The sequence below is a fragment of the Nerophis ophidion genome, linkage group LG04, assembly GCF_033978795.1.
Source record: "Nerophis ophidion isolate RoL-2023_Sa linkage group LG04, RoL_Noph_v1.0, whole genome shotgun sequence".
Classification (NCBI taxonomy): domain Eukaryota; kingdom Metazoa; phylum Chordata; class Actinopteri; order Syngnathiformes; family Syngnathidae; genus Nerophis; species Nerophis ophidion.
Genome location: NC_084614.1, coordinates 33,717,626 through 33,741,346, shown reverse-complemented (window position 1 = coordinate 33,741,346; position 23,721 = coordinate 33,717,626). Strand labels below are relative to the sequence as shown.

Here is a 23,721-nt window from a genome sequence, read left to right as displayed (position 1 = left end):
TGTTTAGTATCGCCCAAAACCAATATCATACAGTTTAAGAGACTGTTCAAACCACAACTGCTCACAAAGAACAAAGAAGAACAATTATGCTGAACATTTTGAATCTTAAAAAACAAAAAAAACAAACAAATAATTATTTATGTGGTTGATATTTGTTTACTTGTTTATTCATTTATTATTTATTTATTGATCAATCTGTTACAAACAGAGAACAAGGAAATGGGATCAAATTGCTATGATATGAAAAGAGTAGGGGTGTAATGGTACGTGTATTTATATTTAACCGTTTCGGTACGGGGGTTTCGGTTCGGTACGGGGGCGTACCGTACGAGTTTCTAAGCTTAAGTCTTAACAAGCTGCTTTGCTTCTTCTGCCTCAGCACCCAGCATTGTCCCACCCACACAACCATCTGATTGGTTACATATATATCGGTAACAGCCAATCAGCAGTGCGTATTCAGAGCGGTAACAGCCAATCAGCTGTGCGTATTCAGAGCACATGTAGTAAATGCTTCAGCGTCGAGCAGATAGGTGTTTAGCAGGTGAGCATAAGGCAGCGTACTCTCCCCAAATGATAATAAACACCTCCCAGTAAACTACTACTAACATCACTATAAGCCCGTTGACCTTCTAGAAACTTAAACTTCAGCTCAGCTCGCTCGCAGTTCTGGCTTGAGGTGAAGGCGAATTAGCTTTTAGCGTAACGTTAGATCATTTTGCGGTGTGTGTGCGTGCATGCATGTGTGTGTGTGTGTGTGCATGCGTGTGTGTGTGTGTTTTATGGGCAGAAAAGCTTTGAATGGCAGGGTGATAAAAATATAACATTTCCCAAATGCTGTGATAAATTAAGCATGATGAGTTGACTAGAAACTATTTAATGTTGCTCTTTTTATATGTAGAAGAAAAGTTTTGTCATTTTATTTAATCTGAGCAACAATTTGAGGAAGTTTAATGTTGATTAACGTGGGCAGAATTATTATAGTGTTCCCAATGTTAAAAGGATAAAGCCATTGTTTACAAATTTGGTAAATAAATAACCAAAAATTTGATATTTTGTTGTTTTCTTACTGTACTGAAAATGAACCGAACCATGACCTCTAAACCGAGGTACGTATCGAACTGAAATTTTTGTGTACCGTTACACCCCTAGAAAAGAGGAAGGATTAAATAAGCTCTCCTTCTTCCTACTCCTTTTCGGACCTGCCGTAACGAAACAACTGGAAATATGTGCTGCATTACATTGTATCGTATGGATTTTTTATTTATAGATCTTTATCGCTCTGGAATAACCTGCCTCGAATTATCACCGGCATTTAAATTTTTAAAAGGAAAGTATTATTTTATCCGAGTCTGCAAATTATTTTGCTTGTTGACTATTTTTGTATTGTGTAGCTATATTTATATGGTAAGTAATATTCTGTGACTGTAAATTGTTTGCTTGTATTTTTCTTTTTTTGTGTCTGTATTGTGTAGTTATAATTTTATGCTTTTACTTGTAATTGTATTGAGTTTGTGGACCCCAGGAAGACTAGTGGGTTGCTGTGGCAACCGGCTAATGGGGATCCTTGAAAAAATCAAAATCAAATCGAATGTTTGAAATAGACTGAATTGAAAACTAATATAAAGTGTCCAAAAAAACACAGGAATTAAATATTTGCTACAGTTCAACAGAAGTGTAGATAAACCATGTTAAAACAGAAAGTAACCAGGTGTTAACAGTAAATTAGCAAGTAGATTAATAGCAGTTTTAACAAAATCATATAACCGGAAGTGACGCAATAGGTTACCGTATACGTCAACAGTTAAATTAAACGCCTTGAAATTTGCTTTGAAATGGTTCTATTATCATTTACATAACAATTAATATATTGTGATATAAAAACACTATCGCTGGAGGCTGCAATACAGATTATAGGCCATATCGCCCACCCTTAGTGCACAGTATTCCTAATGAAGTGTACTGATCGAACTACTTGATTAGAGTAGTTGCTTTTTGTTTGCTTTTAAAAAAAATATGGAAGTACTGTGAATAAAAGTGTTTTGGCTATAAAAACCCCTCTGCACAATTATTTTCAAACAAAATGCTACTAACTTCAAGTGAAAAGCCTAGTTTCTTCAATCCTCAATTGCACTTGACCGGTGACAGAACGGCATTGTAAGGTTATATCAACACACTGCATAATAGTGGTCTTAGCTCAAACAATAGCTACAAGAGGGTATTTACCTGCTTGATGGACTGGTATTTGAAACCTTAACAGAATGTGATGACTCCTGGTGATTGTTGTGGCTTTCGGTTGCAGATCTCAGATATATCAGTCCTGCAACGTGAAAGAAGGTTCATGCAGTTACATATTTTCCACATTCAAATCAAATCATGGCACTAAAAGCACAATCCAGTTTTTTTTTGTCAAGCATTTGTCTTTTAATCCTTGATATATGTACACTGACCTGGATGTATTCGGATCTATGGACACACACCCCCGCCCCCCTTCTTCCCTTATGCTGCGTGATAGACTCCAAAGGTCAAAGTCACAGGAATGCTTCAAGGACAGACAGCGGAGCCAACACCTTGTCTCTCACTCGTACTAAGTTTAACACTGAAAAGTTTGGAAGCAGCAGCGCTTATAAATCAATCATTACATGTACGAGTTGTGCACAATTATTTGAAACATGATTTAGTTGGCGACGCCGATATGGAACCGAATTAGCAAAAGAGAAGAGGGATATAAATGTTTTCAGACTTTGAACCGGCATACTGAAAGTGCTATATGTGTAAAGTACAATGTCCTCTACCCACTAGTATGCATCAAATAAGTGCACTTAAAAGTATTTTAGAGCTTTGGCCATGCTGCCGCTGTGACCTTGCCTACTGATCTCCAACCGGTGAAAAGGTTAATTGCCAAAGTGGATTACGCCGTCAGATCAGTGATCTCAATCCTGGGGCCAGCAGCACCCTTGGTTACTTCCAGAGGTCAGTGTGTTAAGGCAGGGACTGAGGGAAGAAGTCAGGATGTATTGTAGCAATGAAGAATAAGTAGTTTTGGTCTGCTGCGACTTACTCAATGTTTGCAAATGTTTTGTGGAGGTTCATAAAAGAATGGGGGGCTTGGTCGTGTAACTTTAATACAGCTGATGACCTTTGCAAGTGGTCCTTTGTGCATGGGCATAAACAAGAGGTGTGGGGCCGGTAAATAATGGGCAAAAACGACTACACTAAATGATGAATTCTCCTGCGGTTTATGCACCCTACCCCCAGTAACGTGAATAGCCACTCTGCTTCAGGGTGCATACAAACCAAGCGACAACGGACAAGACATGCATAAACTGATGAACACTCGCAAATATTCATATTATTGTGCTATTAAGAAACCCCGCACGTTTGTGGTGATCACCTACCGGGTCGCGTTGTCTTAATCTGGAGCGAGGCAGGTCTTTGGGACTGGCAGGTCCACCGTGGGTGTTTTTTTATGTTTGTAGCAGTTTAACAGCACTGTCCAAGCAATGTCACGTTTCTTTATACCTCACGGCGACATTACCGGGAAGTATGTGATGACAGCAATCGACGACATACCGTCTTCTTCTCCTGCTTGCTTCCAGACACTGGTGGTGGTGGTGGTGATAAAAAAAAATATCGCCTTCGACTACCACCACTCGAGCTGTTTCTGATAGTCGAGTTAAAGATATTGAAATACAACTTCCGGTTATGTATGATTTTCACAATAAAACACCACCGGCCGTTGTAGCTAAATCTTAGGCTCTTTTCTCAGGTTGTAAAACACTTTAAAATAAAATAGATAATTTGAATGTAAAATATGGCAACTTCACATCTGCATACTTTAGCAGGTGAAAGTTTAATCTGATGTTGATATGAATTACTGTTTTATTTTGACGTTGTACGATTCCGGTGTTGCTAGTTTTACTCGCGAACTTACTGGCGGATCAGTGACGTCAGCCTCTGTCCCGTGCCTTGGCTCCTCCCGCTGTCCAATTTGCGTCTGCTTTCTCCGTGACGTCAGTGCGTATCGTCCAAAAGCGTCATCAACTTCATAACGGGGGCAAAGAGTAAGTATTACAAAAATAGAATAGTTAACTTTCAAGTGAATTTGCCACATGTGCACATGCACTATCTGCATATCTTAATATACCAATACATAAACTACATAAAGTCAGTTTACTCATTGTAACTCATCATAATGCCAAACAATACTGTGCTTTTTTCCATGAAATAATCATAATGTATGTGTGAGTGCTGAAATGAGAATGTGAGAGTGACAGAGAGAGAGAGGAAAATAGCAAGCACACCTCTATGGAAAATGTGGTCATGCTTTTCGGTCTCGTGACCAATGGCCTACCTCACCTCAAAGAGGGAGCTATGGGACACACCATATGTAACACTTACCCAAAATGCAACTGCGCAGCATACATTGACTTGTGCCAACTCTCTATTTTCAAAACAAGAAGACATTACATGAGAGCTGTATTACTAAAGACAATTGGCATTGCATTTAGCTGATATTGTGCCTCCACTAATTAACCCTAGAGCAGTGTAAAAAGGTGCGCATGGCGGTGGTCAGGCATGAAACGGTGCTGTGAGTGCAGGTTGGCCGACGGGGGGGGGGGGGGGGTGGGGGGCTGACGGCAGTGTCATTGCGACCTTGAAGCAAGGTCATGAAGTCTGCTGCAGACACTGCGATTCTGTGAGACTGCATCATGCTGGTGCAGTGTGCGTTATTAACCTGACTGTGCATAGGCAGGATTTAGAACTTTGAATTAGCATTTAAATCAAACAATACAATTTACTGTTACACGCGCTCATGCATTGCAAGATTTATCTACATGTCACGGGATATGCTTGAACTAACTATATTGAATGGTGGTTCAAACAAACAGTGAATGCCAGCTGGGGATCACTGGGGTGGTTGTTACAGCAGGTCCTGACCTGAGACAGGTGTCAGCTGATAGAATACATCAATTCTTAGAAGCCTTTGTGTTTGGTGTACAGGAAAAGTACATTACTGCATCATTGAGTCACTGGTAAGACGTTTGCTCCATAGCGGTCTGATGACTAGGTTAGTAAGATACACACTTTGCAGCTCCTCATAACCAAAATGCATAGAAACATTCTAAACATAAGATGAATTACAACAGTTACGGTGTTTGAAGTGGACCAGCAATTATTTTAACTACACATTCAAAATATTTCCTTGTGATCTTTACCGGTGTTTCTTAAACCTTTTTTTACCAAGTACCACCACAGAATATACGCTCCAAACACCACCATCATGAACAAAATCAAAATACAGTAGCGTAGTGGGCCTAAGTATTCATTAAATACAAGGCAATATAATATATAATATATTATAGGACACTGTAACATTACACACAGTTCAAACAGTAATAATGTTTGAATATAGAAGAATAAAACACGGCGGTTTAAACCTGTTGAGTCTTCGGTGTACCCTAGATGGAGCCCCGGTTTGAAAATCGCTGGTTTCGATGATACATATTGGGACATTTTGTTTCACAGTTGCTTTTAGAACCATGTTTGTTATGTCTGCAAGCTGTTCCTAGACTGTAAATTAAGCCACACCCACCCTCTCCAGAAGTATCATAATTTAAATCAAATATATGTACAAACCCCGTTTCCATATGAGTTGGTAAATTGTGTTAGATGTAAATATAAACGGAATACAATGATTTACAAATGATTATCAACCCATATTTAGTTGAATATGCTACAAACACAACATATTTGATGTTCGAACTGATAAACTTTTTTTTTTTTGCAAATAAATATTAACTTTGGAATTTGATGCTAGCAACACATGATAAGGAAGTTGGGAAAGGTGGCAATAAATACTGATAAAGTTGAGGAATGCACATCAAACACTTATTTGGAACATCCCACAGGTGTGCAGGCTAATTGGGAACAGGTGGGTGCCATGATTGGGTATAAAAACAGCTTCCAAAAAAATGCTCAGTCTTTCACAAGAAAGGATGGGGCGAGGTACACTCCTTTGTCTACAACTGCGTGAGCAAATTGTTGTGTACAGGCAAAGGGAAAGAGGCAACACCAGGACTGAACTGCGGTTTTAGAAGGTTTATTAAAACCTTTGATGAATGTGTGGGGTGTGGATGCTACCACTAGAGAATGAATGCGGACGATGTGTGGAAATAACAATGTGGAATTTACCAGAGGGTGTTGTCTTTGAGTGTTGGATGTATCTTTCGTCGAATCCAAGGGGGAAGGCAAAGAGGCAGTCAACAGTGAGGCAAGCGGTCGGGGGCTGGAGGGAGGCAACGATGTCCGGTTCTAAGCAGTGGTCAAGGATCAGGGAGGGCAAGCAAAGATCCAGGAGGAGGTCGTGAGGCAGGACACGATCACAGAAGACACTGTGGGAAACACAAAAGACATCAAGTTGGGACAGAGGAAGAGCAGAAGAAGGCGAGCAAAGAAAAAGGGAGTGGTGCCAGACGTGATGCTTACACAAGGGAGATTGGCTACGATCTGGCGAAGGTCTTTTGGCTTCACTGGTCTTTTATGTCGCTCCTTCTCGTCAAGTCCAGGTGTTTTGATTCCTGATTGTGTGCAGGCTCGTTGCCGCGTGGGCGTGCTGCGCTCAGCACAAGTGGGGACGTGTCTGAGCATGCTGTCAACGGAGGAACGCCTTGGCGCGCTGTCAGTGGAGGCGTCCGCAGATCCAGCCGCAGAGGAAACGCGGGTTCGACTCCGTGCCATGACACAAATAGTCAAACAGTTTAACAAATTTAGGGATTTCAACATCTATGGTTCATAATATCATCAAAAGGTTCAGAGAATCTGGAGAAATCACTCCACGTAAGCGGCATGGCCGGAAACCAACATTGAAGGACCGTGACCTTCGATCACTCAGATGGCACTGTATCAAAGCAGACATCAATCTCTAAATGATATAAACACATGGGCTCAGGAACATTTCAGAAAACCACTGTCAATAAATACAGTTGGTCGCTACATCTGTAAGTCCTAGTTAAAGCTCTGCTATGCAAAGCGAAAGCCATTTATCAACAACATCCAGAAACGCCACCGGCTTCTCTAAAATGGACCGGTGCAAAGTTGAAAAGTGTTCTGTGGTCTGACGAGTCCACATTTCAAATTATTTTTGAAAATATTCGACATTGTGTCATCCGGACCAAAAGGGAAGCGAACCATCCAAACTGTTATCGACGCAAAGTTCAAAAGCCAGGATCTGTGATGGTATGGGGGTGCATTAGTGCCCAAGGCATGGGTAACTTACACATCTGTGAAGGCTCCATTAATGCTGAAAGGTAAATACAGGTTTTGGAACAACATATGCTGCCATCTAAGCGCCGTTTTTTTCAAGGGCCCCTGCTTATTTCAGCAAGACAATGCCAAGCTACATTCAGCACGTGTTACAACAGCGTAGCTTCGTAAAAAACGAGTGCGGGTACTTTCCTGGCCCGCCTACAGTCCAGACCTGTCTCCCATCGAAAATGTATGGCACATTATGAAGCGTAAAATACGACAGCGGAGACTCCGGACTGTTGAACGACTGAAGCTGCTCTACATAAAACAAGAATGGGAAATTATTCCACTTTCAAAGCTTCAACAATTAGTTCCTAAACGTTTATTGAGTGTTGTTAAAAGAAAAAGTGATGTAACTCAGTGGTGAACATGCCCTTTCCCAACTACTTTGGCACGTGTTGCAACCACGAAATTCAAAGTTAAATGTTATTTACAAAAAAAAAATCTTATGAGTTTGAACATCAATATTTTGTCTTTGTTGTGCATTCAATTGAATATTGGTTGAAAAAGATTTGCAAATCATTGTATTGCGCAACCCGAGGGTCGCTGGTTCAGTCCCCACCTAGTACCAACTTCGTCACGTCCGTTGTGTCCTGAGCAAGACACCTCACCCTTGCTCCTGATGGGTGGTGCATGGCAGCTCCCTGCATGAGTGTGTGAATGGGTAAATGTGGAAGTAGTGTCAAAGTGCTTTGAGTACCTTGAAGGTAGAAAAGCGCTATACAAGTACAACCCATTTATCATTTATTATTTATTTATTCCGTTTATATTTACATGCAACACAATTTCCCAACTCATATGGAAACAGGGTTTGTAATATAGTTTAAATCAGGATCTCTAAAGTGCGGCCCGAAGGGCATTTGTGGCCTGCAGCTCGAGTCAAAGTGAAAGGTTGTGAGACCCATTTTGATAGTTTGTATTTTGTAAAAACAAAAAAACATGCTAAGTATTAACAAACATGCATTAAAACCTAGTGTCCGCTTTGTGTTATAAGTGACACATTGCACTGTTATTAATGATTAGAATCAAAATTTCAGCTTTTTCGCCTTATACCATCTTTTTGCTATTTTTCCTTACATTTGAACTGTTGCTTTTTTTCAGACATTATGTTGTGGGCCATCAAACTCAAGCAGCAGGCCACAAATGCTCCCCTGGCCGGCCGGACTTTAGACAGATCAGTAATAACTAATTATTGCACACTTTGTCACTTTTAACACAAAACTCACATCAAGTTTTGATTTTAAATATATATAATCTATGAGTTTAGCTTTTTTTTTTTTTTTTACAAAATAAAAAAATACCGAAATGGTCGCACACTTTTCGTTATAAGTTTGGACACCACGTATATATATATATATATATATATATATATATATATATATATATATATATATATATATATATTCCATCTTTTGAAATCGTCACCACTATTTTTAGACACGGTGGAAAATTAATTTCATAAACATTATATTGATTCACCGGGTCACGACATTAGGTCCACCTGCACACTCTACTTAGAAAGTGAATAGAAAACTGCTGTTTTTTTAGCAACATTTATGTTGCTGCATGTCCAACATCTGTGTTGGACATACCAATATTAAATGATATTAATATTTTATCTTCCATCCATTTTCTACCGCTTGTTCTTACCGTTTTTGTGTTTCCCCTTGACTTGAAGCAACAGGGAGGGAGCTTCTAATATTGCAAATTCACCTCATTGCATATTTTTGGGGTATCCATCCATCCATCTACCGCTTGTCCCTTTTGGTGCTGGAGCCTATCTCAGCTGCATTTGGGTGGAAGGCAGGTACACCCTGGACAAGTCGCCACCTCATCACAGGGCCAACACAGATGGACATCCACACTTACATTCACACATTAGTGCCAATATTGTGTTGCCAATCAACCTATCCATCCATCCATTTTCTACCGCTTATTCCCTTTTGGGGTGGCAAGGGGCGCTGGCGCCTATCTCAGCTACAATCGGGCGGAAGGCGGGGTACACCCTGGACAAGTCGCCACCTCATCGCAGGGCCAACACAGATAGACAGACAACATTCACACTCACATTCACACACTAGGGCCAATTTAGTGTTGCCAATCAACTTATCCCCAGGTGCATGTCTTTGGAAGTGGGAGGAAGCCGGAGTACCCGGAGGGAACCCACGCATTCACGGGGAGAACATACAAACTCCACACAGAAAGATCCCGAGCCTGGATTTGAACCCAGGACTGCAGGACCTTCGTATTGTGAGGCAGACGCACTAACCCCTCTGCCACCGTGAAGCCCCCAATCAACCTATCCCCACATAAAAAAATTTAGGACCATATTTTTAAAAAAAATTCTACATTTTCAAAAATAAAAATGACTACCGTATTTCCTTGAATTGCCGCCGGGGCGCTAATTAATTTTAAACCTCTTCTCACTCCTGCGCTTACCAAAGGCATGCGGTAAAAGTAAGCATACGCTAATAATTTTAAAACCTAATCTCACTCCGGCACTTACCAAAGGCATGCAGTAAAAAATTGAGTGTGATGTAAACTTGGACCTTAAATCCTACTGAATAGCTCTTAATCTTCTTCCCTTTATGTGATTTCAAATTACCGGTATTGAAATCAGCCTCCTCCATTTTGAAAATGATGACAGGGGAAGTGTCACTCGTGACGTCACGAGTTTGACCAGGCGGTAATACTAAGCATGCGCTAATTATTTTGCGAAGCGAGTTTGACCCGGCAGTAATTCAAGGCAGGTGCATACTATATGCCCTGCGGCAATTCAAGGAAATACGATAAATAAACTAAACGTATCAATACTACAGTAATATTGGCCACTAGCTGAGACCAAACCAATCAGAGTGCACCGTTTAGTATCGTGGTCACTGATTGGCTCAGCCTGGGGCGTATTGCTATATTGGATTAAATTAATGTAAAGGTGACTAAAGGGTGTTATTTAATGTTTGGAGGGCTCTCATCTAGTTCAACAAATATATACAGATAGGTATGAACAATTTTTATGTGTTATCTATTAAAATATAATAATTTTAATTAATGATTCGTACTTTGTGGAGTGTCATTTATCGTGGTCATGTCCGGAACCAATTGACAGCGATAAACGAGGGACAACTGTATCCAACATTGTAACATTTATAAGTCAGAAAATACAGCATTCATCATAGGTCCCCTTTAATTAGCTAACATAAGACATGCACCTGGGGATAAGTTGATTGGCAACACTTGGGGATAAGTTGATTGGCAACACTAAATTGGCCCTAGTGTGTGAATGTGAGTGTGAATGTTGTCTGTCTATATGTGTTGGCCCTGCGATGAGGTGGCAACTTGTCCAGGGTGTACCCTGCCTTCCGCCCGATTGTAGCTGAGATAGGCGCCAGCGCCCCCCGCGACCCCGTAAGGGAGAAAGCGGTAGAAAATGGATGGACAGTCCATAATGACTGACACCATATATTAGAGATTGATTCAATCTATAGCTGACGGCAAAGATTGTCTACACATTGGAAATCTAAATTAAATATGACAATGTGGAGTTTTTCAGAATGAGGGAAGTGTTATGGTACAAATAAAGAGTCCAAATCATCCCTCTGGTGGCGGCAGCAGGAAAAGAGCCGCAGCCGACTTCATGACATTCACAGGGGAGTGTGAGTATGCATGTGTGTGTGTGTGTGTGTGTGTGTGTGTGTGTGTGTGTGTGTGTGTGTGTGTGTGTGTGTGTGTGTGCGTGCGTGCGTGTGTGTACAAGTATGCGTGTGTGTGTGTGTGTGACTGCGCGCGGGCGTGTGTGTACGAGTATGTGTGTGCGTGTGTGTGTCCTCCAGTAAAAGGTCACCCACTGCCAGTGCACATCATCACAGCCTGCTGACTTCCTGATTGTCATGCCAGAAGGTTGCCTGTCATCTTTATACATGGTACAGTAAACTGTTCATTTGCCATGGGAGGAGGGCGGGGCCTGTTAATGCTCACTTGCTTTTCTACTCGTCATGCATGTGCGCATGCAACAAGACCCTGTATAACAAACATAGCAGCACAATATGGATCACATTTCACATTAGTTACTTGTTGAATGCACATAAGCAGGTCAAAATGTGCAGACCTGAGATGCGTTTGAGATGTGTGAATATCATTGATTTTCAATAGGAATTGAAAATATGACATGGAAACAGTGCATCACGGGTCTTTCTATGAGATTTATGAGAGTGTTTCAGTTGTGTGTGAGAGAAAAGCATTTCAATTGTTTATGTGAGAGCATAAACAAGAGCGTTTCAGTCGTGTGTATGAGAGTATTTCAGTAGTGTTAATGAGAGCGTTTCAGTAGTGTGTGTGAGAGAAAAACATGTCAGTTGTTTATGTGAGAGCATTTCAGTAGTATGTATAAGGGTGTTTCAGTAGTGTGTATGAGAGTGTCCCAGTAGTGTGTGAGAGAAAAACATTTCAGTTGTTTATGTGAAAGCATTTCAGTAGTGTGTATAAGAGCGTTTCAGTCGTGTGTATGAGAGCGTTTCAGTAGTGTGTGCGAGAGGAAAACATTTCAGTTGTTTATGTGAGAGCATTTCAGTAGTGTGTATAAGAGTGTTTCTGTAGGGGGGTTGCCCACATATGCGGTCCTCTCTAAGGTTTCTCATAGTCATCATAGTCACTGTCACCGACGCGTCCCACTGGGGTGAGTTTTTCCTTGGCCTTATGTGGGCTCTGTACCGAGGATGTCGTTGTGGTTTGTGCAGCCCTTTGAGACACTTGTGATTTAGGGCTATATAAATAAACATTGATTGATTGATTGATAATTTCCAACTGCTTATTGAGAAAATAAAGAGATGTGGAATAGTCCAGATAGCAGCCGTGAGATGACCAAACCCGCCATCACTCTTGTAAGTTTGAATCAATGCCTGTTTTATTCTGTTGCACACATAGCATTTAGTAGGCTGTTATCGTTACCTAGGCTAAGATAGCTGTGAAGTGAAGTGAATTATATTTATATAGCGCTTTTTCTCTAGTGACTCAAAGCGCTTTACATAGTGAAACCCAATATCTAAGTTACATTCAAACCAGTGTGGGTGGCACTGGGAGCAGGTGGGTAAAGTGTCTTGCCCAAGGACACAACGGCAGTGACTAGGGTGGCTGAAGCGGGAATCGAACCTGCAACCCTCAAGTTGCTGGCACGGCCACTCTACCAACCGAGCTAAACCGCCCCAGCTGTGGGTTAGAAACAACGTACAATATTTGGGGGAAAAAAGCAATACCCCCATTCATAGATCAATAACTGATAGGATTTTAAGTATTTCCCACATTAATGGGAAGTTTATTTCAGACTTAAAATATATTTAGCTTGAAAATAATTTCTCCTGCAGACACCACATAGTGACAAGTCCTGTTGACTTAATACCTTCTGAAAGAACAAAACTCTTCTCTTTCTGATGTAAAATTTAAAGGTCCTGCAAACACCCAAAGTTGGTTTGTCCGTGAGCATTTACCAACTTGGCATTCCTAAATGTTTGGTCTGTAAAAAAACGGACTCTGTTGATGGCCGAAAAACAGGATACGTTAAGGCAGCTTTCTCAAATCGGATGTGCTCATATGGATCAATTGCACCAATTTTAATTAATTTGTAAGGTGGGGAGCCTTTAGAATAATGTCCAATTTGTTTTGAGATTTTTCTTTCCTCCAATCTTTTTTTAATCCAGTTTGTTTTTTTTCTTTCATTGTACCGCTAGTTGAGTATAGCCATGTCAAAAAAAAAACGTTGTCCGGGGACAATGACTACCCAGCCTCCACAATGCATTGCCAAATCACCTGCCTTTTCAAGCCCGATTAGAGGTGTGGTGTCCATTGTCTGGACACCCACCATTTAAAATGTGTTAAATAAGTTTAAGGCATTATAAGGGCTGAGAGTTACAAAAGTCTTCTTCATTATCTGCTTTTCTGCAAGGATGTAATACATTCTGTTCAAACTGCTGACTTTTTCCCCAACAACACAAAGCGAAGTACAATATATTTAACAACACATTTTGACCTACATTGAAATTATTTAGCATGTTTGAAAATCTGAAAGATATTTTTTTGATACCTCTGTTTTTAGATAAACTGTCTACTTAGAAAAATACATGACTATTGATTGGAACTTTTATTAGTAGATTGCACAGTAACAGTACATATTCCGTACAATTGATCACTAAATGGTAACATCCGATTAAGCTTTTCAACTTGTTTAAGAAGGGGTCCACGTAAATGAATTCATGGTTTATGTCACGCTTGATTCATTTTTTTTTAAATTGGTTACCCATTGCAGAAACATTAGATCCTGTCATTGTCTTTCCTGTTGTGTATCACCTGTCTGCAATCATCAACCCTCATGTGATATTCAGCCCGTGTGATCCCACTCACTCTCGTGCATGTTGAACATATTCATACTTGCCAACCCTCCCGGATTTTCCGGGAGACTCCCGAAATTCAGCGCCTCTTCCGAAAACCTCCCGGGACAAATTTTCTCCCGAAATTCAGGCGGAGCTGGAGGCCACGCCCCCTCCAGCTCCAAGCGGACCTGAGTGACGTGTCGACAGTCTAATTTCACGCCAGCTTTCCCACAGTATAAAAACCGTGTCTGCCCAATGACGTTATAACTGTAGAATGATCAAGGGCGAGTTCTTGGTTTCTTATGTGGGTTTATTGTTAGGCAGTTTCATTAAAGTCCTCCCAGCCCAGTAATAACACACGACAACAGCAGTCATATTTTTGTCTACCGTAAAGCAGTTCGTCTGCCGTAAGCTCCAATGTTGTGAACTTGTGACACTCTTAAACAGGACAATACTGCCATCTCCTGTACATAGAATAGAATAGAATGTAGAATAGAATGTACTTTATTTAATTTAGCACCACAGTTCGCTCACAAAAAACAATGATAATAATAAATAATATAATATAAATAATGTATTATATATAATATATAAATAATATACATATATTCTACATATATTCTACATTTAAGTGCAGTCAAGGAACATATGCAGTATACAGTCTGATTGCTGTCGGTATGAAGGACCTCCTGTGTCGTTCCGTGTTACATTTTGGGAGTCTGCGCCTTCTACTGAACGTGCTCATTCTCTCCGCAAGGTTCGAGTGTATAGTGGGTGAGAGGTATTGTCCATAATGGCTAGGAGTTTTGCTAGACTTCTTCTCTGCCAGTTAGTCTAGCTGTGGTTAGAAAAATAGTGACAGAGAATAGAACAAAGATGGACATTTCAACCCTTAACTCAACAATGAGTAGATGAGTGTGACGTGTGTGTATATGTGTAAATAAATGAGCACTGAAATTCAAGTATTTATTTTATATATATATATATATATATATATATATATATATATAAATAAATGTATATATATATATATATATAAATAAATAATATATATATATGTATACATGTATATATATATATATATAATAAAATAAATAAAAAAATATATATATATTTAATATATATATAAATATATATATATTTAATATATATATATATATATATAAAATATTTGATTCTTAACCACGCCCCCAACCTTGCCCCCCACCCCCCACCTCCCGAAATCGGAGATCTCAAGGTTGGCAAGAATGAACATATTTCTTCTTTCAGCCTTTTTTGATTGTTTTTAGAAATTGTTTGCTCGTTTCTGACTTATTATATTTCATAATAAATCTATCACTGCATGGTGCTGAGTCAGACTTTTGAGTCCCCTACAGCATGCATGAGTGTTTCTTGTCGGTATGTGTGCTATTCCAGTCTTGCAGCCTGAGCCTAAATGTGTACTCACAAGCGTGCACCATGTAGACAGATGTATTGGGACACTTTCATCCAAAGGAAGTAATAATAGGATGAAATATAAGGGTCAAAAGTCACAGACAATGTATGTCCTAGTTCATCCTGAAGGTGTTTGAAGTGCAATGTTCTTTCGCCCCAAATTCCCCCAAGCCTGCCTTTGACGAATCAAGAACTATGGAACAGTCATGCTGGAACATGACTCCAAAACTGCTCCCACCTAAAAAAGTCTTAGTAAAAGGAAGAATTAAAACCAATTGTCAAATGTTGTGCAAGAGTTCTGTAAAACTGGAAATTAGAGTTCACCAATCCAGATAGCATGCGTGTGTTTGTAATGTTTACAGTGTCAGCTAGAGCAAAACATTAATCAGCAATGTCATCATTAACTTTGTTTACACAGTAAACAATGCAGTCTCTTTGTGGTTGCTTCTCCCTGCTTCCGGAGGTGCGGCTGATAAGGGTCACCATTGCACCTTCATATTTATCTGTGTGAGAAGCGGCTTTCTATTCAGGCTTCCAAAATTGGGGGCACCTAAGCAAACCCGTTACAATGTTTGTTCACTTTTTTTTAATGTATGTGAAACCATTTTTAGACTTTTTCTAAATCAAACTGGAAATTTATTTGATGCATGCTTTATTCAGGGTGACCCCCAACATGTTTTGGTCAACCAAGAAAAATACATTTTGTGAGGAAGCCTTTTTCTCTATCAAATAATACACTGTTTCTATTTATTATTTATACATAGTGCAACTGTTTAGTGTACAAAATGTGTATGTGTGCATAAAGAGTGCTCAGAAAAATCAATTTGATTATTTAATTCCGATTTTAAATCGATACATAATTTTCGAGATTCGATTAAATTTGATTTTTTTTTTGGATTGTATTTTTATAAGAATACCATTATACAAGAATAGTACTTTTGATATTATTACAATTAATATTGATACCGTTTCTTTTGATAACTTTTGGTACAAAGTTAGCATTGTTTGTACCGGTATATGGCTTCTCAATTACTTTGTAAATGTCTATGTAGTACTGTGAAGCTGCAGGGATTGGGTTGGAGCGGTAGAAAATAGATGGATGGATTGATGGATGGATAAATTGATTAACATTTTGTGTTTATTGTAAATACAATTTAAATAAAAAGTTTTTAAAATTACGTTTATTAGGCCAACCTAATAACCTGTAGCCTGTTTCGATAAGGTTTTATTAGAATTCATATGCCAAATAATATATTACAAGGATCATGTTTAATCGAAAATTGATTCTGAATAAATTTGTCACCCAAGAATTAAAAGTGAACCGTGAGGTGCCCAAAGATTCTCACCTTTAATGTGTATAGTTGTGTTTATTATGTGTTACTCATTTTTAGTGTTTCTTTGTTTATTATTACATTTTACATTCGTTACTGTTTGTATAATCTAAACAGCAAGCCACAGAATCTCCCAATTGTGGGAAAAATAAAATCTATCCTATCCTGTAGTTCAAGCACATTTTTGGACAAAGTTCAACATCAGAAAGCACAATTTTTGATTGAGTTCAGAAGTTCAGAGAGCTTGCCTCCAATTTAAAGCAAATTTTGGAAAGAAAATTACTTTTAAATGAAGCGACAAAAATGACTGAAACTTTAGAAAATGATCGTACGCAGACTGAAGGTCAAGGTTTAAGACCCTCATAAAATATAATAACATTTTTACTTCCTCTTTTTTTGGGTCAGACTCTAACAAATTTATGGAGTGGAACTAAGGCACTGTAGCTGCGACCCACAGGGGGGACAGTGATTTGCCACTATATTCTTATCTGTGTCGGAGAAGGAGGGGGCTAGGAATACATTTGCAGTAAAATTTCATGTGAACTCATTCATTAATTTACATTCTTTGTGGGGCTGTATAACAACTGCCTATGTTGAAGGTTGTACACCTTGAGATAACTTCGGTTGTTAAATAACTTCTGTTATAAAATGGACTTGATTCGAACAACACACTGCTTTCATTTCCTGTCTTTATTATGTATGAGGTCTGTTGATATTACTTCATAAGGCAATCAAAATGCAAATATTTTCATAAAAAATTTTGTTAAACACCCCATAAAAGTACAACAAAGATTTGTTTGCAGGCAATTCTCTCAGGTCAGCACCACCAAATTAGCTGTGGTATGACTTTTTGGTTTGTCCTTCTTGATTTTTGAAAAAATTGTTTCTGCATGATCTTGGAGGACTTCATGATAATTGAATACAGTGCATAAATATCTAATCTAATCTAATAAATAAAAATGATCAAATGTGAATATTCTCTCTTAGCCCAGCAGAGAGCAGCAATGCCTCAGACAAACGCAGGTGCAACTGAGACATAACAGTCATCAGTCACAAGATTAAGGCATACGTGCTAAAACAAGAACATTATCTGCAAACCTCATAAGGCCCACACTTGTGCCACATTTCCATTCCATGTGCCTGTAAATATACATTTTTCACAAATAGCTTGCTATATTAATCATTCCTGTCTATTTTTTTTTTGCTGATTCATTTCCTGTGCTAACGCTGCATCAGACCTGAGGCTTTGGCAGCGCCAGTACATTCTGAACCGGTTTTGCTGTTCCGTTGTGCTCCTGTTTGCTGAGACTGGACCGTTTGATTCTGTTACTTTTGGGGCTTCTTTGCAGGACTGGCTTCCTATTGTGTTTCCTCTTGAGTGAACGGGTGTGTTTTGGACTAATTTGAGGATCTGTGTGTATTTTACCACTCTGACCATCTGATGACTCATCAATGAATGCCAGGTTCTCCCCAAAATAGTCCAGAGGTTGAGAAAAGTGGGGATCCTTCTTCACTTCAGGGACCTGCTCTGTTTGCGTGGGTTCTTCTGACTCTGATCCAGACTCGGACTCGGACGTGTAAGAAGTGTACGATTCCGAATAGGTTTCACTTTCATTTTGGTCTCCTTCCCCGTCAGGAGCTCCAGGAGCGGAGCCACCATGGCCGTGGCTACGAGCACCATGGCGCCGCCTTCGCCGACGCCGTCTAAAGGGATCATCAATTTTTCCTGCGATGCGAAAATCGATATTCTGGATGTTCTGACCCCAGTCGGTGGCATGAGCTCGTAGCTCCTCCATCTAGCACAAAGAACGCAAACTCAGCAATGATGGGATACAGATAAATGACAAGAAAGGGGAAAAAAGTACCTCAGCTCTTGTCTTCTTGGATAGAACTCGAAGCCAATTCCCAATCATTGACAGGACGGATGCAAAGTAGGCAAGACCGAGCAAGATCCAAAACCATACCAGAGGTTTGTACCAATGGTCACTGCCCTCCAGTCCCGAATCCCCTTTAAGAGTATGAGTTTACGTCAACAGTTCCATAAATGTGCTGTGAATCAAAATTTAGGACAGGAGACACCAATACAGCAGATAAAATAAAAACTTCTTTCATACCAAAAAAAAAAATATTTACTGGGAAATTTAAAACAAGTGAAAGCAAAATTAATCCTTGAATGTTTATGGCTCCTCCTCTCTTAGCTGCCACCTTATCATGGTAGAGGAGCTTGCGTATCCCAATGATCCTAGTAACTATGTTGTCACGGGGCTTCTTTGCTCCCTGGTAGTGTCTCCCAAGACAAACAGGTCCTATGTGAGGGACCAGAAAAAAAGCAACTCAAAGACCTTCATGTAAAAAATAACAACGAGGATTCAGATTTCCCTCACCAGGACACGGATCACCGGGACCCCCTCTGGAGCCAGGCATGGATATGTGGCACCAATGTTGCCCGAAGAGGCAACATTGGTGCCTCCTTCAATGGGCTCACCTCTCATGAGAGGGGGCATAGAGGCTGGGGGCTGTGTGAGCTGGGCGGTGGCCAAAGGTAGGGCCCTTGGCGGTTCGATCCTCGGCTACAGATTACCGGCTGGTTATTGTCAGACTCACTTCGACGCACAGCAAGGGCTCTAGAACCAGTCCTCCTGAGAGGGGCTGGACTCTTTTCCACTCTGGCGTTGCAAGCAGCCAGAGGCGATGGGCTGGGGTGGCAATTATTGTTGCCCCGTGGCTCAGAACCTGCACATTAGAGTTTAACCCGGTGGACGAGAGGATAGCTTCCCACCGCCTTAAGGTGGGGGAACAGGTCCTAACTATTGTTTGCGTTTACGCACCGTACAGTAACTCAGAGTACCCGCTATTTTTGGATTCCCTTGAGGGAGTACTGGAGTGCGCTCCCTCAGATGATTCCCTTGTTCTGCTGGGTGACTTCAACGCTCACATTGGCAACAACAGTCAAACCTGGAGAGGCGTAGTTTGGAGGAATGGCCGCCCGGATCTGAACCCGAGTGGTGTTTTTTTATTGGACTTTTGTGCTCGTCACAGATTGTCCATAACAAACAGCATGTTCAAACATAAAGGTGTCCATATGTGCACTTGGCACCAGGATACCCTGGACCGCAGTCAAAGATCAATTTTGTGGTTGTGTCATTGGATTTGCGGTCTCTTGTTTTGGACACTCTGGTGAAGAGAGGGGCGGAGCTTTCTACCGATCACCCTCTGGTGGTGAGTTGGCTCCGATGGTGGGGGAGGATGCCGGACAGAGCTGGCAGGCCCATACACAATGTGACGGTCTGTTGGGAACATCTAGCAGAGTCTCCCATCAGAGAAAGTTTCAATTCACACCTCTGGAAGAACTTTGAACATTTCACGAGCGAGGCGCTGGACATTCAGTCCTAGTGGACCATGTTCCGTACCTCACTGTCAAGGTGGCCAATCAGAGCTGTGGCGTCCAGGTTGTTGATGCCTATCTGGGCGGTAATTCCGGAACCCATTTAGCCGTCAAGCTGAAGAAAGAGTCCTATTGACTCCTTTTGGCTCATGGGACCCCAGAGGCAGAGAACATGTACGGGCAGGCCAAATGGCGCGCAGCTTTGGTAGTCGCAGAGGCAAAAACTTAGACATAGGAGGAGTTCGGGGAAGCCATGGAAAATGGCTTTGAAGTGATTCTGGACCACCATCCGTCACCTCAGGAGGGGTAAGCAGTGTACTGTTAACACTGTGTATAGCGGTGCTGGTGTGTTGCTGACCTCGACTCAGTATGTTGTGGATCGATGGAAGGAATACTTCAAAGACCTCATCGATCCCTCCTACATGTCTTCCTATGAAAAAGCAGTGCCTGGGGAATCTGTGGCGGGCTCTTCTATTTCTGGGACTGAGGTTGCCGAGGTAGTTAAAAGCCCCTCGGTGGTCCTTAAGGCTATGGATACCATGGGGCTGTTTTACTTGATAAGAATATGCAACATTGAGTGGACATTGGGAGTGGTGGTTTCTCTATTTAAGAAGGGGAACCGGAAGGTGTGTTCCAATTATCATGGGATCACACTCCTCAGCCATCCCGGTAAGGTATATTCAGCTGTACTGGAGAGAAGGCTGTGCCGGATTGTCAAATATTTGATTCAGGAGTAGAACTGTGGGTTTTGTCCTGGTCGTGGAACTGCCTCTCGGCAGGGTCTTAGCGACTAGTGCATGGGACCCCAACCAGTATACATGTGCTTTGTGGACTTGGAGTAGGCATTTGACTGTGTCTCTTGGGAAGTCCTGTGGGGAGTCTTCAGAGAGTATGGGTATCCGACCGTCTGATTGTGGCGGTCCGCTCCCTGTATGATCAGTGTCAGAGTTTGGTCCGCGTTGCCGGCAGTAAGTTGGACACATTTTCAGTGAAGTTTGGACTGCCCCACAGCTGCCCTTTTTAACCAATTTTGTTCATAACTTTTATGTACAGAATTTCTTGGCGCAATCAGGGCATTGAGGGGATTCAATTTGGTGGCTGTAGAATTAGGTCTCTGCTTTTTGTGGTTTTGATGGCGTCATTTGGCCAGGATCGTCAGCTCTCATTAGATCGGTTCGCTGCTGCGTGTGAAGCGACTTGAATGAGAATCAGCACCTCCAAGTCTGAGTCCATGGTTCTCAACCAGAAAAGAGTGGAGTGCCATCTCTGGGTTAGGGAGGAGATCCTGCCACAAGTGGAGGAGTTGAAATACCTTGCAGTGTTGTTCACGAGTGAGGGAAGTGGATTATGAGATCGACAGATGGATCGGTGTGGGGTCTGCGGTATTGCGGACCCTGTATCGATCCGTTGCTGTAAAGAAGGAGCTGAGCTGGAAGGTCGATCTGTGTTTATTATCATTAACTTTGGGTTATGACTAAAAGGACAAAATCATGGGTACAGGCGGCCGAAATTAGTTGCCTCTGTCGGATGGAGGGGCTCTCCCTTAGAGATAGGATGAGAAGCTCTGTTATTCGGCAGGAGGTCAAAATAAAGCCGCTGCTCCTCCAAATTGAGAGGAGCCAGATGAGGTGTTTCGGGCATCTGGCCAGGATGCCCCCCGGACGCCTACCTGGGAAGGTGTTTAGGGCACGTCCGACCGGTAGTAGGCCACTGGGAAGACCCAGGACACATTGGGGAGACTACGTCTCCCGGCTGGCCTCGGAACACCTCAGGATCACCCTGGGATGAGCTGGATAAGGTGGCTGGGAAGTCTGGGCTTCTCTGCTTGGACTGCTGCCACCGCGATCCGACCTTGGATTAGCGGAAGAAGATGGATGGATGTATGTTTATGGCTGACTTGTTGAGGTTTTACCAGCACAGTTTCACACTAATCAAGTCAACACAATTGCTCACAACGAGCAAACTAATAGCTAAAACAGACTTGCAGCTAAAATCAAAATGCTGTTACAGTCTCTGGTTTGGACTTCAGGATGCAGAGCAACAGAGGTGATGTGAAGGCAAGAAGTAAGTTTAATTAGGGAAAACACAAGTAGTGCAAAACAAATCTCGTGCAGCATGGAAGGGCACAGGAAACAAACACTTTCTGAGGCACAAAGTACAATGATCGAGTACCGGCAAGGAGCAACAGGTGAAACTAAAAAGGTTAGATTAACTAATGGAAAACAGATGTGCTGGCTAAAAAAATAAGTAAAGGTGCAGCAAAAAAGGAATCCAACAGGAAGTACAGGTAAAATAGGGAGCACCAGGGCAGGAAATTGTACGAAACACATGAAAATAGTGAACAAATGTAAAACTGTCATATGGGATCATGTCACATGCTTTGATTACAGTTTTATATCTGTCCTGTTCCTGTATTTTCCAGTAAAATTTCATGAAAAAAGATCCTCAGTGTAGCACATGTAACCTGTCAAATCCATCTATCCATCCATTTTCTATTGCTTGTCCCTCAGGCTTTCAAAATAAATGCATGTCAATAAAATAATATACTTTTGTCACAGTAGGCAGCAGAGGCGGCCGGGACAAAAATATGGTTCTGGAATTTTTGGTGCAGATTGGCCCACTTCGTTCCTAGAAAGCCTAATTCACCCTTAACCTGACTTTATTTCGATGCGTGTTTTAAGTAAATCATGGTATACCTTTAAATTTCGAGGCAGAATATTAACTTTGTTTAATTAGTTGATTGATAGATGACCTGAACCTTGACTGTTCAACCGAAAGAACTCCAGTAATTGTCAACAATTGGTACCATGACCCGGAATCGAACCACAAAGAATGCTTACCACTATATGACCACGGCCAATACAAATACATGGGAAACAAATAGTTTAAAATATATATTTTTGGTACAAAACAACAAACAAACCTATGAATAATCAAATTAAAATACAATGCTACCTCAACTTAAGAGTGCCTTAACTGTTTTGAGATGTCTCTCAGCTAACTGTTATGCTTTAAGTTGCAAGCAAACATTTCAGTTGCAAAAATGTTGCTTCTCTGCCATGAGTTGGCGTAACGAATGTCACAGTGAACCCCGTAAGATCTGACCAAAACATTTGTTAATAATCGCTAGCATTAGTTTATAGCTAGAGATTGAGATCTTTTTTTTCCAACCATGTGAAGAAAGACTAAGTGTGAAGGACAAAGCTGAGAAGAAGTTGGTTATTTTCATTAAATAAAAAAATTAAATCATCAAAAACATGACAGAACGCGCTGCCATTTTAGCAAAGCAATTTAAGCGTATCACTACTCTCCACCATACTGAGGCAGAAGGTCAAACAAGAATGTTCAAAATAATATATATAAACAACAAACATTTATTCATGAAAATATGGAAAAGCTGCTCATATTGTGTTTGCTCGATAAGCAGCTAGAAGAGGATGCCACAGAATTTCACTCTCCAAGGTTAAAGCTGTACATTTACTGCATTATTATTACATTGTTTTGTCAAACTACTGTAGTTGTTTGTAGTACATTCTATCGTAATGTTTCTTACACCAAATGTCTTATCTAAAAGTTAGTTTTTTTGTTTTTTTAAAAAAAAAGGCATGTTCATCCATCCATCCATTTTCTACCGCTTATTCCCTTTGGGGTGGCGGGGGGTGCTGGTGCCTATCTCAGCTACAATCGGGCGGAAGACGGGGTACACCCCGGAAAAGTAACCACTTCATCGCAGCAAAAGGCGTTAAATTTGCCCCCAGAATTAATAATTCAGGAGAGAACATTATTCACACAGTTCAACAACACAGTCATCTTGTATCAGATTGGTAGATGTAACACACCTCTTTGAGCTGCGTGACAAAGATGTATCAATAATCGATTCATAATCAAACCTTAGCCCCTCAATCAT

General features: G+C 40.9%; 2 protein-coding genes and 1 long non-coding RNA gene across 5 annotated transcripts in view; 1 reads left to right on the top strand and 2 right to left on the bottom strand.

The window, feature by feature from the left end:
* Nucleotides 1-6,739, bottom strand: part of esrra (estrogen-related receptor alpha) — a 38,569-nt gene extending 31,830 nt beyond the window's left edge. The window contains exons 1-5 of one of the 3 annotated variants that reach the window (XM_061897886.1): nucleotides 6,487-6,739; nucleotides 6,193-6,392; nucleotides 4,399-4,441; nucleotides 3,932-4,041; nucleotides 2,224-2,317 (exon numbers count right to left, since the gene is read on the bottom strand). The gene's annotated coding sequence lies outside the window, so the exon portion shown is untranslated. Of the gene's footprint in view, nucleotides 1-2,223; nucleotides 2,318-3,395; nucleotides 3,684-3,931; nucleotides 4,042-4,398; nucleotides 4,442-6,192; nucleotides 6,393-6,486 lie in introns of those variants that run through there. The other 2 variants (XM_061897885.1, XM_061897883.1) reach the window with 2 other exon arrangements.
* Nucleotides 5,852-7,772, top strand: LOC133551306 (uncharacterized). Its single transcript, XR_009806473.1, has 2 exons — nucleotides 5,852-6,516; nucleotides 6,593-7,772. It is a non-coding gene; the product is annotated as an uncharacterized LOC133551306 (long non-coding RNA).
* Nucleotides 7,773-17,104: 9,332 nt separating this feature from the next.
* The window catches only part of LOC133551304 (potassium channel subfamily K member 4), a 32,128-nt gene continuing 25,511 nt past the window's right edge, over nucleotides 17,105-23,721 (bottom strand). Inside the window, exons 5-6 of the mRNA XM_061897882.1 lie at nucleotides 18,295-18,437; nucleotides 17,105-18,225 (exon numbers count right to left, since the gene is read on the bottom strand). Of these exons, the coding sequence (XP_061753866.1) occupies nucleotides 17,662-18,225; nucleotides 18,295-18,437 (707 nt within the window). The 3' untranslated portion in view covers nucleotides 17,105-17,661. The remainder of the gene's footprint in view (nucleotides 18,226-18,294; nucleotides 18,438-23,721) is intronic.